The sequence below is a fragment of the Piliocolobus tephrosceles genome, chromosome 13 (assembly GCF_002776525.5).
Source record: "Piliocolobus tephrosceles isolate RC106 chromosome 13, ASM277652v3, whole genome shotgun sequence".
Classification (NCBI taxonomy): domain Eukaryota; kingdom Metazoa; phylum Chordata; class Mammalia; order Primates; family Cercopithecidae; genus Piliocolobus; species Piliocolobus tephrosceles.
Window position 1 is genome coordinate 83,020,495 of NC_045446.1, and position 14,790 is coordinate 83,035,284.

The following is a 14,790-nucleotide window of genomic DNA, read 5'->3' on the forward strand; positions in this document are numbered from 1 at the left end:
ACAGTAAAACCGATTTCTTTATCCTGACATTATGGTTCCATTTTCCACAAATCTCCTTGTCTTGGCCCAGAAGCATATTTTGTAGAGCCGTAATTAAAATTTAATTTTATGTATTTTTTAATTTCCCAAATTATCAGTCCTCAGTATACATTTGGTGTAATATAATCTTCATTGTATTCTAGGTTATCGTAATCTATGATCCCTCTCTTGCTGAACATGCAGGTTGTTTCCAATTTTTCACATTAAAACACAATGCTGTCACACACCTTTAGGCATAGCAGCTCTCTTCTGTGAACTATGATATGTATTTATGCTAAGTTCACAAGAGCAGGATTACTAATGTGAAGGTATAAATATCTTTATGATCTTTTATTACAGGATTGGCATAATGCTTTCCAAAAGCATTATGCCAATTTTGTAATGCAAACAAAATGATTGATACACATTCTTGACCTTACAAAAGCAGTAAATTAAATCATGAATGCAGCATCTGCAGACAGCTCATCCTGCATTCATGCTGCAGGAAGTTCAGGTCACAGTTTTGAGTGTGTTCTTTCATTTTTAATCAACTTCTGCTCTTAAATCTTAGAAGTACACAATATCAACTTCCAGCATAACCGAGAATTAACCATAAAGACCGATTAAAATGTTATTATGAGAATATTATACTAGTGCCATTTTTACCTTATGACACTTATCAATGTCATTTAATCTTATAAAAGAAAAATGTATCTAAAAGGCAACCACAACCAAAATATTTTATTGAAAATTCAGAAAAGTTACAATACTTTAAGACAGAGTTTTTCATATTCTGTTGTAAAGAAAAATGGTAAAAGAATTGACTTGAGTGCAATGATATTTAGGTTTCATTCAAACTAACAAAATCATTTTGAAAAACAAAAATCCACCCACAGCTGAATTTCTTCAGGGTGTAAACATGTATTTTCTTGTTATCAAGAAAACTCTAATGAAATATTTTTAGTGTTCTTTTCAAAACAGCACCTTTCTGGACCCAATTTGAACAGCAAATTAGTATTCGTATCTAGTTCACATAGATTACTGATTTGTGTGTGTGTCTGCATATACTTGTGCACACATGCATGTAGGAACTAATTTTAATATGAAATTTTAAGAATCAGAGTGATTTGCTATTTCACTTATCATAGGGCAATAAACAGCATTTCTAGCCATTTCTTAAGCATGTTTCCTTATCTCATAGGTCAAAACCACTCAGTTTCAGAAAGTTTAGCCTACTAAGTGCCAACGGCATAAACAAGACTAACCATAACGCTGCCAAAGTATTAACTATTACAGTCAGGAATTTAATGTTAGGAAGTATACTACTATACTTTTCGGATCCAAGTTTCTCAAATTTTCTTATTAAGGGAAGCCAGGTGAGCCAAAAAGATCGGATTCATTTTTTAGAAAGTCATTATTGTATATTATCAATGTTCTATATTTTTACCAAGTTATTCCTCAACAGATGGTATTCAGCCACTGATGTTATTTAAATAATTTTATTTATTTACATTAGCTCTATTTCAAATCTTCTCCCTTTTAATGAAGAAATTAGGTCAAGACCTAATTTGTGTATGCTGTCAGTAAACAGATCCACTACTCAGATACTGTACTGAAATCTACGAGAAGACATAAGTCAGTCATAGTAAGACTTGTGCCTTGCCACAGCTAGAAATGGCACTAATACTTTTAATATTTCAAGTAATATTTTATAGTATTTTGCAGTTAAAGAGATTTTACATAACTACTGTGAAACTACTAAGATTAGGCACTGTCAGGAAATTCAAAACATGCACATTGACATACAACACTTGTAAATATGTAAGTGCATTGTCTAGGCAAGATGCAGAGATCATTTTAATAAAGGAGAATTTAGTGAGAATATGACTAAATATAATGTGGCATTTGCTAATACAGACTTGTTTTCATTTGGTAACACCATCTAAACTGGTTTTTAACCAAGAATACGCTGTATCTCTTATTTTCTTAATTGTAAAGAAATCTGGCCATGTGGGGAAAAGAAGACCCTCTGAAAAAAACGTCTGAGAACCAGTGTTTTGACAAGTTGACTCCAATACTGATGAAACTCTTGGGTGTAAGGGAACAGTGATAACTGACTTGGAACGGAGCTCAATTAGAGGTAAATAAAGCTTTCCTTTCTTCCCCCTCAGTAGCAAAAAAAGGCTCTCAGGCCACTGATTAATTTTCAGGGAATAGTTCTTCACTGTGGTGGCTGACAAAATGCTGAAGTCACTTTAGTCACAGTGTGATGATCCAAAAGCGATGAGATACAAAATTTGACAGGTGCAATCACTCTAATTTCTCCAGGCTCCCAAAATAAAAGCAAGAGCTGGTATAATCGAAATATCATCTCCAAAATCTTTAGGAAATTTTATGACTCATTAAAGCTAAATTTTCAGAGAAAAAATTACCCACTGGTTATTTTTGCAAATAAAATGTATCATCAAATACCCTTAATAAGAATACATTTAAGCTTTCCATCTAAATAGTGTTTCTTGTTGAGAATTAAAACTTTCTTCCTTTTTAGCCCCTCTTCTTTTCTGTAATCTTACTTTTTCTTGTATTTAAAGTATTCATCATTTATTTAATTTAGTACTGGATGTTGATTCCACACTCTTATCGCTGAAGGAAGCCTGGCTGATAATATGCTCAAGAGGTGTTTGTGCTGAATTTAAAATTTATTGTTATGATCAACTATTCAAATTTCATTGCATCTGATGAATTCCATAAGGAAAATAAACAATGGGCCAAAGTGTAATAATGAAATAATACACACAGACTAGAAATACTATCTGAAAACAGGTGACAAAAACCTAGGGCTGCTTCCTATTAAATAATTTTCAACTCATTTTATATCAAGCTATAAGTTTTTTAAACATCTAATTCAAGATTATATAATACTAGTTTCAGTGAAGATTCATTTTCCTATAACTTCTGCATTCTCTTAGTGTGACTAAAGGCTCAGTGTAACAGATTTGATATAAAAGTATCTCAAACAATTACTGTTGATACCTAATGTGAATGGCTAACAAAGTTTTGATTCTTATGACTTTGTACCAAAATAAAGCTTCTGATATATCTTTAGGATTGTATTTGATGATCAGTTAATGATATAAGCAAAAAATACTTGAACTAAGTTAACATTTACATATAAAAATAGAGAATATATACAGCTATAGTGATCTTGATGATATCTTCAAGTATAGTATACTAACAAACTAGAGTATTACCAGCCTGGGTAAACAGTTTATGTTTTAAAGTATGAATTTTTTTTTAAGTCAGGAGACAATTCTATTATTAATAATTTTCATTTTCCCCATCGAGATTCTTTATCTTGGTTAATAATTTGAAAAATATGAAATAATTAGAAGTTATTTGTCTGAAAGAAGCATCGAGTGTCTCAATATTTAGAAGGGGGTTTATTATCTTGATTTTTTCTAAGCATGAATCCCTTTATGGTTTATGATTCTTGTATACATTTTTTTTTGTTTTAGTTTTTGTTTTAAGAGTTGGGATCTCCCTCTGTTACTCAGGCTGGAGTGCAGTGGCACATTCATAGCTTACCACACCCTCAAACTCCTGTGCTCAAGGGATCCTCCTGCTTTAGCCTCCTGAGTAGCTGGGACTACAGGTACATGCCACCATGTCAAGCTTTTTAAATTTTTTATGTTTTACAGAGTCGAGGTCTCACTATGTTGCCCAGGCTGGTCTCGAGCTCTTGGTCTCTCAAGTGATCCTCCCAACTTATCCTCCAGAATAGCTGGGATTACAAGCACAGACCACCACACCCAGCTGATTCTTTTATTCTGCTCATAATAAATAAAAGGCTGTGATAAGAAAAGCCACAGGGCTGGAAAGAGTCCACAAATCCTCTGTTTTCTGAGGTGTCTATTTTCTGCCATTCAGGAAGATAGTGCCTACAAAACTCAGGAAAGGAAGGTAATAATAAAAAAAGCTCAAGCCACAAATAGTATAGCTGGACACACATCTTACTAGCCAGGAGTTTCACCAGCAAGTGGTCTCTATTCTGTTTTAAAAGAACATAGCTTCTTTCTCTTGCTGAGGTTTATATGGCCACAGTGTAGGTTTCTTAGAGTTCTCTGATTTTCTGCTCATGTCACATATACTATTAAAAATCATGAATTCATTTTCAACGTATTAAAATATAATCAAATAGATTCAATACTAAAATTAAGCTGAACATAATTTATTCTTTTCCTTGGACATGATATGAGAAATAAAACATCCTGGCCTGGGAGTCAGAAGATTAGGTTCTCTTAATCTCAAGGTTGAGTGGTCTTGACCAAGTTACTCAACCTTTCTAGGCCTCCATTTCCTCTGACGAAAAATAAGGAAGTTGCACTGGGTAACTATTAAAGTCTGTTTTCAAATTTCATTGAAACACTAAGTCATGATCTTGAACAGTGCCTCTTGATTATGAAGATCAACTACCATTAGAATGTAAAATTAATTCTAGTGTTTGCAATTTTCTGATGCTTATATTACATTAAAATGGGAGTTTTCTATACTTCCAGGAGCTAATCATTAGTATTTGGCTACTAAAAACATAATTGAGTTTTTTTTTTTTTTTTTACTTATACATAAAGTTTACTTTGGCATTCACAGGGATGATCTGGAGAGAGCTTTTTGTTATATATGTTCTTATTTTATTCTCTTATTGTTGAAATCCTATTCCCTTCTCAAGTGAGAGGCAAAAGAGATATCTTGGTTAAGGTATTTCTTACTGAGATAAAAGAATAAAAGAAGTATTCCTATTCTTTAATTTTTTTACATTTTAATTTTTACAATTTTCAGAACTTAATTTTTGAAACTATTGCTAATACTTAAAAGCAAGGATTTGTCATAGGTTTACCACTACTGGTAAAGAGCTATGATTACTTCCAAAATAATAACACTATGCCAAAGAAAACAGTTTGTTACCATTTTTAAGTATATGGCAATGTATTTTACTAGTTATCTTGATAATTTTCAGAAATGAGACAAAAATAGAAGACTCATGATTCTGCTTTTACTATTTCAAACCAGATGTTAAGCATGTTGAATTCAAATTTAGAAAAGGACTTTGTGGAGTGCCAGCTAAAACTTTGGGAGTAGGATAAATAATTTCTTCAACAGTTATATATGTACCTAACAAGAAGCCAACAACTCCAATGAATGCTATAGAAATATTTTTCAGGACCATCCATATATTATAATGTTCCTTAGAAAATGTAAGAATTTCAACCAAAGGTGGCAAGATTAGGGCCAATGTGCTGCTGCTCACAGCTCCAACGAAGGAAATCACAACGTCTAAACGAGGAATAAGAATTGCTCCGGCACCTAGAAAATGAAAATACATTTATTTTTCTTATTTAAATGTTTGTTACTTACCTGAATACTAAAAGTAGGTGACATTTTCCTAGACTTTCACTTGTCAACAGTTTCTTATGTAAACAACTTTTAATTTTTTGCTTTAAAATTCTGGGCAAAGAGGTTTTGATAGTTTATTTCCAAAGCATTTGCATTACTTTGTCTGCCCATACAGCTCAATAATGCACAAGACTTGCAGTGGTGGGACATAAATAAATGAGAGAGAAGAGATAGCTATTCTTTAAAGTAGAATTCTGATTTATCAAAATAGAAGGACCAATGGAAACAGAAAAGCATTCAGCAAATACCACAATAATCACTGGATAGGAAGAGTCACTGATGAATGCTGAAATTAGTGGGCAAAAATGATGAGATCTGGATAGTTACAGAGTTTCAAAATATCTTCCTTTAAGATACTTATTAATTACAAAGGGAAAACTAGTACCTTTACAGTGGAGAAATATGTCAAGAGACCACCTTAACCAAGTAAGCAAAATTAACATCACCAATAAGACACTGATACTATGATGTGATACGCTGAGAAGTGCACAGCATCACTTCCATGGGATTCTTGCTATAAATGCTTAACTTCAACCTAATCATGGGAAAGCATCAGAAAAATTCAAATGGAAAGAAATTCTACAAAATTACTGACATTTCGAAAGTGTCAAGGTTAAGAAAGACAAAGAAAGTCAAGGACAGTCAAGATTGGAAGAGACAAATGAATATGACAGCTAAATTCAAGTGGGACCATGGCAAATGTCCTGGACCAGAAAAGTATCTTAGTGGGAAAACTGGCAAAATTACAACAAGGTCTATAAAGTAGTTAATAGCATTGTATCCATGCTAATTTCTTGGTCTTAATAATTGTACTGTGGTTATGGAAGCTGTGAACATTAGACGAAGCGGACTAGAGGTTTATGGTAACTACTTCCTTTTACACCCTTTCTATGTAAATTACCTCAAAATGAAAAGTTTAAAAAAAAAAAAAAATCGTACTCCACTATTGGCAGCAGATTTCCAAACTGCTGACAAGTTTTCTGCAAGTTCTGGTCTGGTACTTTCTTGATCTTTTCAAAATGCATCAACAGAAGACTTGCAAAAACCAAGACTCATATTCTTTCCTTATTTGTCCAAATGATTTGTTGAGGGTTTGGAGTTGCCACCAAAAATAACAGCTGTGTTTACTCATATGCAGGCTGTGACAACTACATCACCACTGCCACTGATGAAGATTATATCACGTTTCCTCTTTGGGGATTCCAATTATGGCATGTGTTGGAGATATATATATATATTCCTGTTAGTAATTTAGCTTTCAGTTTGCAGTACACTGGTTTCTCTACTTCTTAATTTTTAATTTATGACGTTTTATTTTTTCCTTTTTCTATTTTTTTTGTGGCTCTCAACATTTTCCAGGACGTTGTGGGATCAATTTCGAACTAAGTTCCTACCATGTTCCTCATATAACCAGAAGTTATTATTTATCATTCTGTATTCAAATTATTATGAAAGCTAAAGCCCTAAAAACTGTTTTGAAATTATAAATATAGCTTTACATGTATAGGGCTGAAGTGGCATAACCCTTTATAAATGAAATAATTGATTCTAAAGAAGTAGAAATAACCAGCTCTAAAGAACTAGAAAGTAGAAATACTTTATAAAGTGGGTTATTCACCTAATAGATGCTTGTTATAGCCTTTTAACTTCTCTCTCTGGGGAACTATACAGCATAACTCTCAAACGTAGCTAGGACCTCTCAAAATTCATTGAACAAAATTATTCGTGGAGACATGTTTGTTTCACCTACTTACAGTAAGTAGTGGTATAAAAGTGAGGCCAAACAAATATTACCACTATCTTGCCACCTGAAGAGGCTTTCAATTTGGAATCCATTTTTCTTTGTTTATCTATAATCTAAGCTGTCCTTAGTAAATCCAGTGAAATATTGTTGGAAAACTATGTGGGGGAATACTATAGCATTTTAGAATTTATAGACGAAATTTCCATCTAGCAAACACTTTCAAATCACGAAGTATAATTCCCATCTCAAATCTGTTTAAAGTCAGATTTTAAACATTACATAACTGAAAGATATTTGCTTGTAAAAATGGCTTGGAATATGCTATTGGTAATGTTATTAGTAGACAAAAAAGACAAGTATATATACTTTGAGCCAAATCCAACATATATTAACAAAAACTCAAAGGGAAGTTTAAAGTAAGGATAGTTTTATTCATTACAAATACTATGTCATTAACAGACAGCTATTATGAATAGATCTATTAAGTACTAATCAGACTTATTCAGTGTCTACCAAAACTATATACAGCAAGAAAAAGTATCCTTAGAGCATAAAGTTCCCTCTGATATTAAAATAAAAGCCTATTTAAGTCTATTATTTGCATCTGAAGGGTAAATGCAGATACATCAGAGCACAAAACAAAGCACTTGATATTACAGCACCAAAACAAAAATGTGGAAAATAACTTAGCACATTAATTTTAATTAAACAAATAGCTAATGGTACTCTCCACATACCTACTGACTCTAAGACAGGATATCAGGAAACAGAATGGTACGTTTTTAATCTGCAGAGGCAACTAACTTAAATGCAGGATTTTAGTGAGCTTTCTCTACAAACTACTAAAGATTTATGGGTTTTGATACTTACATAGTCATAGTCTACAATAGATTATAAAAACAAGGACTCTTTAAAAATTACAAGCAGTAGAAGGATCAACAAGTTAGAGAATAAAAGAAGTAAAGAGTACTTAGTATATTTTGTTGATTCAATTCATACACAGAATGGAAACACTGGTCTTAGTGTTTATTATAATACATTTAAAAATGGAATGGCTCATAGTATAGGTTTGCTCCTAAAATGTCCACAGTGACCTTTGGCTAGTTTCTACCCTCCCTCCTTCTTCACTTGTGAGGTGCCTATATACCAGGTAAGCACCTAAAGGGAACACGGAGGAAAAGTCTGAATCATTTCTAAAGTTTTTGAGTTTCATGAAGAAGATATTTTGAAATCATGATTCAAATGCTAAATGGATACTTGGACACAACCAACATAATCTAAGTTGGTAAGTCCACTTCTTTAAAGACCAATACAACAAACATGGATTCAGTACTCGGAAAAGATTATGGAACATTGAAAGACATTCAATTTTCAATGCAAATCAGGCTGAGCCTCCACTCTCATTGCTAGTGCTGCTGCACAGCCTACTCTACAAACATGACTAGGTCCCATCAACTGTCTACACACATTGGTCAGTAAAGTGTAAGCCCCCAAATCTTTTCACATGCCTTTGAAAACAGAATAAAAAGCACTTTTGCCATGAATATCAGTTGGTTTTTACTTTAATTTGGAAGGATATGTGCCAAAGACACAAATGAAGTTCACTGTCCAGTGATGTGTCCCAATATAGCAAAAGGAAATATTACATAGTTTTTGTTCTCTTTCTCCAAGGCATATCCCTTGTATGGATGAGAAGCTTTAATGACTTTTAACTAAAAGAAAGCAGCAACCAAGAAAAGGCTGCAGTTCTCTGTGCTATGAACTAAGCCCCTGGCTTCTGGGAACAAAATCATGGAAGCAGATGTGGTGTGGTCTGTGCCTCAGCAGATTAATAACTTCAATACAACAATGCCAGCCAATGTGCAGAAATGGCTGAAGTTTAAAAAAAAAAAAAAAATCCTGGACCCCTTTTACCATTGCCCTCAAACTCCTTTACCTGAATTTCCATTACCAACTTTAAAAGATGATATACTTTCAGAATAGAATTGCCTTACATCTGTTGATAAAAACACTTTTACTGAAATTAGTCTTTTTATTTAGTCAATACCAAAATGTCAATAAAATAAATGTATAAAAATACTTCAAAATGTTTTAAAATATCTTTTTGCTACTGAATGTTTTTTCATTAGTCATCAGAATACGGACTTATTGACTTCATTCGTTAATATGATTTCTCTTATTAGTGATATAATTCATTTAAGTAATTTGAAAAATACATTTTATCTACTTTTTCAGCTTTGCATTTCCCTTTTCAAACCAAATGTAATACACTAAATTCTTTAAATCTAGGCATGAACTCCACGGCAGGCTGCTCAAATCAATTTATTAAGCCTCCTCGAATTTCTAGCTCTATCATTCTAAATAGTGCAAGATGTTTATTAGTATCTTACACAAGGAATTTCCAAAGCTGCTTGTTCCCCAGAACACTAGTAATCTGGTCCCAGGTATCATTTTAGATAATCCTAGTTTAGTTTGGTGATGCAATCATCTGTATATTTGTAGTTATAGTAATGGTTACAATAATGATAATAACTTCCAGCTATTAATACTTTGTTAACATTATTTCTAACACCACCAAAATGTCATAAGGAAGTTTTATCTTCATTTCATAGTTGAGGAAAGAGGGGCTCAACAATGGCATGTAACTTGCCTGAAAACACCAGCAAGTAAGTGGTAGGCTTGACTTTGAATCCCCAGATCTGTCTGACTCCAAAACTTACATTCTTTCCACCATACTGAACTCAAGCTCCTGTTCCGTGAGTCTCTATTATGAACGCTACCTTGAGAAGGCATTTTATGATAAAAAGTCTTAATAAAAGATTATATACACTTCTTCAAATAATAAGAAAATAAGCCACTAAAATTATGAAAGACCAATACAAGTAAAATTAAACACTTTCCTGTAGGTAGTTATGGATAAGAAAACTGTTAAAATATGCAAAAACAGGAATAAAAAACCCGAGGAAAGCTAGAACCAAAATAAAATGTGTATCAAAAATGGAAGGAGTCCCATGTACATGTTAATTACCAGTAATGTAATGTTCAAAATAACTTCATTAGTTATTTTCAGTGTGATAGGATCTGGTTTGTGTTTTTCTTATGTAGCAGTAGAAAAACAGAATTTTAACCTGAAAAGTAACCCAGCTGGGTGAATAAAATTGTTTTAAAAATATTGAAAAATATGTCTTATGTAGCTTTCATTTTAAGAAATTCAACAATAAAAATTATGATATAAATATATAATGATACTTACAAGTAATACTAACCAAGAAGGATCTTATCCCAAATTCACAGATTTGCTTCCATTTAGTATGAAATTTGGATGTGATCCCAGGGATAATGATCTCTGCTGGAACATAGAACTGAATTGAATATGTCACAAAAATGCCAAAGGAATACAGAATTTTCACTGATTGATATAACCTGTTGAAAAAAATTTTCAAAATTTAGTCATTTTTAATGCGAATTTAGCTTTCCTCCTTTAATTTTAAGATAAATAAGAAACCCAGAATACCAAATTAGGCCAGAACCTTACTAACTAAAAATGCTTGTTTAAAAAAAAGGCAAATTGATCTCTAACTAAATTTCTAGAGGATACAAGAACAATTCATTTTGACAAAATGGAAAGCTTGAACATGCATGCCAGGGTTTGGGGTATATTGGTAAAAAGATTTCATTTTGGGATAAGCCAATATTCTGAAGATTAGACTCAGCCCCCTGAAGAGCTAATGCTTTCTCAACTTTCTTTTTAAAAATTGAGCCTACTGTATGTCTTAAATCCTGAGTCATACCGTCATTAATCTTTACATAGAAGAAAAACTCGCATTAAACTAAAGTATAGTTCTTGGGTGAAAATTTTTGGAGGTATGTCATTAGTTGCAGAAATGTCATCCATCTTAAGTCTCAAAGCAGGCATCTAAACCATTTCAACTTGCAAAGTTCTCTAAATTATACACACAATCTATGTTTAAATTTACATTAAATAAGGGACATGCAGTTGCTGGGTAAGGTTGTTGTTATTCTTTTGTGCAAATTAACTTATCTCTTTGATATACAGTGCTTCAAAACAGCACAGCAATTTTCAGTTTTATAAATATCTTTAGATTTCTACATTGTGGATAACCTGTCAAAACTTCACATGCATGTCTTGATAAAGACTTCAGTAACTTTCTTAAGCACAGAAAAAGAAGACTTTTTAAATGTTGATAATGACATGAAGAGAAAACACAGAATTGTAGGATCTAGAAGAAGGAACGTTGTAGAATCCACTCTTTTGGGTTGCAGACTAAAAAAATTAATGTGCTGTATTTTTAAAAAACATTTTAACATTTTATAACATTTAAAAGAAAAGCCCAAACATCCTGCATTTTTTAAGTAAAAAGCAGAGAAAATACTGTTGGTTCAGTGTGCTGCAGCATCGGGGCAGTGATTAACACCTACGTCCTCTTTCAACAGAAACATCCTCCCACAGTTTTCTCATTTAAGAGTTCTACTTTCCCACCTAAAATTCCCATGCACAGGGAAGTGTTTTCTTTCTTACAAAAAAATGCAATCATTTAAAAATGATTATATTCTACTTTTGGTACATAATGTCAAGGTATATAAACCTTGACATTAATGGAGCTTTAAGTATAAATGTACTTAATATATAAATATATAAAGTTGACATTAATGGAGCTTTTTTCTGATGTCTTAAGATTTAAAGCAGCAAGGATTTTTAAATTTCACTTTTAAGTTCAGGGGTACATGTGCAGGTTATACAGGTAATTTTGTATCATGGGGGCTTGTTGTACAGATTATTTCACCACCCAGGTATTAAGCCTAGTACCCATTGGTTATTTTTTCTGATCCTCTCCCTCCCACACCCTTCACCCTCAATAGGTCCCAGTGTGTGTTGCTCCCCTCCATGTGTCCATGTGCTCTCATCATTTAGCCCCCACTTATAAGTAAGAAAATGTAGTATTTGGTTTTCTGTTCCCATGTTAGTTTGCTAAGGATAATGACCTCCAGCTCCATCTATGTTCCTACAAAGAACATCATCTCAACTCTTTTTTTATGGCTGCATAGTACTCCATGATGTATATGTACCACATCTTCTTTATCCAGTCTATCACTAATAGGTATTTAGGTTGATTCATTTTCTTTGCTATTGTGAATTGTGCTGCAATGAACAAAGGCATGTATGTCTTTATAACAGAACGATTTATATTTCTTTGGGTATAAAACCAGTAATGGGACTACTGGATCAAATGGTATTTCTGTTTTCAGGTCTTTGAGCAATCGCCACACTGTCTTCCACAATGTCTTGAACTAACTTATACTCCCACCAACAGTTTATAATAAGTGTTGTTCCTTTTTCTCCATAACCTCACTAGCATGTTATTTTTTGACTTTTTAGTAATAGCCATTCTGACTAGTGTGAGATGGTATCATGTTGTGGTTTTGATTTGCGTTTCTCTAATGATCAGTAATATTGAGTTTTTTTTTTTTTATATGATTGTTGGCAGCACGTATGTCTTCTTCTGAGAAGTGTCTGTTCATGTCCTTTGCCCACTTTTTTTTTTTTTTTTTTTGAGACGGAGTCTCACTCTGTTGCCCAGGCTAGAGTGCAGTGGCACAATCTTAGCTCACTGCAACCTCTGACTCCCTGGTTCAAGTGATTCTCCTGCCTCAGCCTCCCAAGTAGCTGGGACTTATAGGTGTCCACCACCACACCTGTCTAATTTCTGTATTTTTAGTAGCGACGGGGTTTCCCCATATTGGCCAGGCTGGTCTCAAACTCCCAACCCTGTGATCTGCCCACCTTAGCCTCCCAAACCCTTTGCCCACTTTTTAATGAGATTTTTTTCTTATAAATTCCTTGAAGTTCCTTTACATGCTTGATATTAGATCTTTGTTCAATGCAGTTTGCAAAAATTTTCTTCCATTCTGTAGATTGTCTGTTCACTCTGTTGATAGTTTTCTTTGCTGTGCAGAAGCTCTTTAGTTTAATAAGATCCCATTTGTCAATTTTCACTTTTGTTGCAATTGCTTTTGGTATCTTCATTATAAAATCTTTGCTCATTCCTATGTCCAGAATGGTACTGGTTAGGTTGTCCTCCAGGGTTTTTATAGTCTGCGGTTTTACATTTAAGCGTTTATTCCATCTCGAATTAATTTTTTGTATATGGTGTTAAGGAAGGGGTCCAGTTTCAGTCTATCCCATACAGTTGGCCAGTTATCCTAGCACCATTTATTGAACAGCGAATCCTTTCCCCACTGCTTGTTTTTGTCAGGTTTTTCGAAGATTAGATAGTTGCAGGTGTGTGGCCTTACTTCTGGGCTCTCTATTCTGTTCCATTGGTCTATGTGTCTATGTGTCTGTTTTTGTACCAGTACAATGCTGTTTCAGCTACTACAGCCCTGTAGTATAGTTTAGAGTTGGGCAGTGTGATGCCTCCAGCTTTGTTCTTTTTGCTGAGGATTGCCTTGACCCTTCAGGCTCATTTTTGGTTTCACATGAATTTTAAAATAGTTTTTTCTAGTTCTGTGAAGAATGTCAATGGCAGTTTAATAGGAATAGCATTAGATCTATAAATTGCTTTGGGCAGTGTGGCCATTTTGATATTGATTCTTTCTATCCGTGAGCATGGAATGTTGTTTCATTTGTTTGTGTCGTCTCTGATTTCTCTGAGCAGTGTTTTGTAATTCTTGTTGTAGAGATCTTTCACCTCCCTGGTTAGCTGTATCCCTAGGTATTTTATTCTTTATGTGGCACTTGTGAATTGGGGCAACACAACGCCATTCACAATTGCCACATAAAGATTTGGCTTTCAGCTTGACTGTTATTGGCGTATAGAAATGTTGACGTTTTTTGCACATTGATTTTGCAGCTTGAGACTTTGCTGAAGTTGCTTATCAGCTTCAGAAGTCTTTGGGCTTACTACGGGGTTTTCCAGATATAGGATCACGTCATCTGAAAACAGGGATAGTTTGCAGATCTTGCAGTTCTTCCTATTTGGATGCCCTTTGTTTCTTTCTCTTGCCTGATTGGCCAAGACTTCCAATACTATGCTGAATTAGAGTGGTGAGAGTAGTAAGGATTATAAACAGTCTCTAAACTATGGCCAAGCAAGAAGAGATTCAATAAGTATTCTGCTATAACATATTTATCATACAAGAATAAGAAGAAATTTAAAAGCTCAGTAAAAACAGATTTGAGAATACACAGCACCATTAGGAAGGAAGGAACTCCTTAGAGCTAACAACATTTAAAACTTAATTTTAAAAATTAGCTAAGGATGTATTTCTCAGCTTGAGGCTTAAAGGCTAAACACAAATGGTCAAGTTACTGAATATGTACAACATAACTGAAAGACTTGTGTTTCCTATACTCTGATATGTAACTGTGGATAATTAAACAAATATTCTTTTTAGTTTATTAGTTTAACAAAAGGACATTCCTTTGTCTTAATTGTCTTTTCACTTACATGTTTTTAAAATGTGGTTAATAATATATTTAGTATTTTTTAAAATAAAAATACATCATTTTGCATATACGTACTATTACTTTTTTTTTTTTTTTTTTTTTTTTTTAG

At 33.4% G+C, this 14,790-nt stretch overlaps 1 protein-coding gene across 3 annotated transcripts in view; it reads right to left on the reverse strand.

Moving 5' to 3' along the window:
* Positions 1–746: 746 nt before the first annotated feature.
* SLC36A4 (solute carrier family 36 member 4) overlaps positions 747–14,790 on the reverse strand; it is a 53,084-nt gene continuing 39,040 nt past the window's right edge. The window contains exons 10-11 of one of the 3 annotated variants that reach the window (XM_023209198.3): positions 10,467–10,636; positions 747–5,379 (exon numbers count right to left, since the gene is read on the reverse strand). In XM_023209198.3, coding sequence (XP_023064966.1) covers positions 5,072–5,379; positions 10,467–10,636 — 478 coding nt within the window. In that variant the 3' untranslated portion in view covers positions 747–5,071. The remainder of the gene's footprint in view (positions 5,380–10,466; positions 10,637–14,790) is intronic. The other 2 variants (XM_023209200.2, XM_023209199.2) reach the window with 2 other exon arrangements.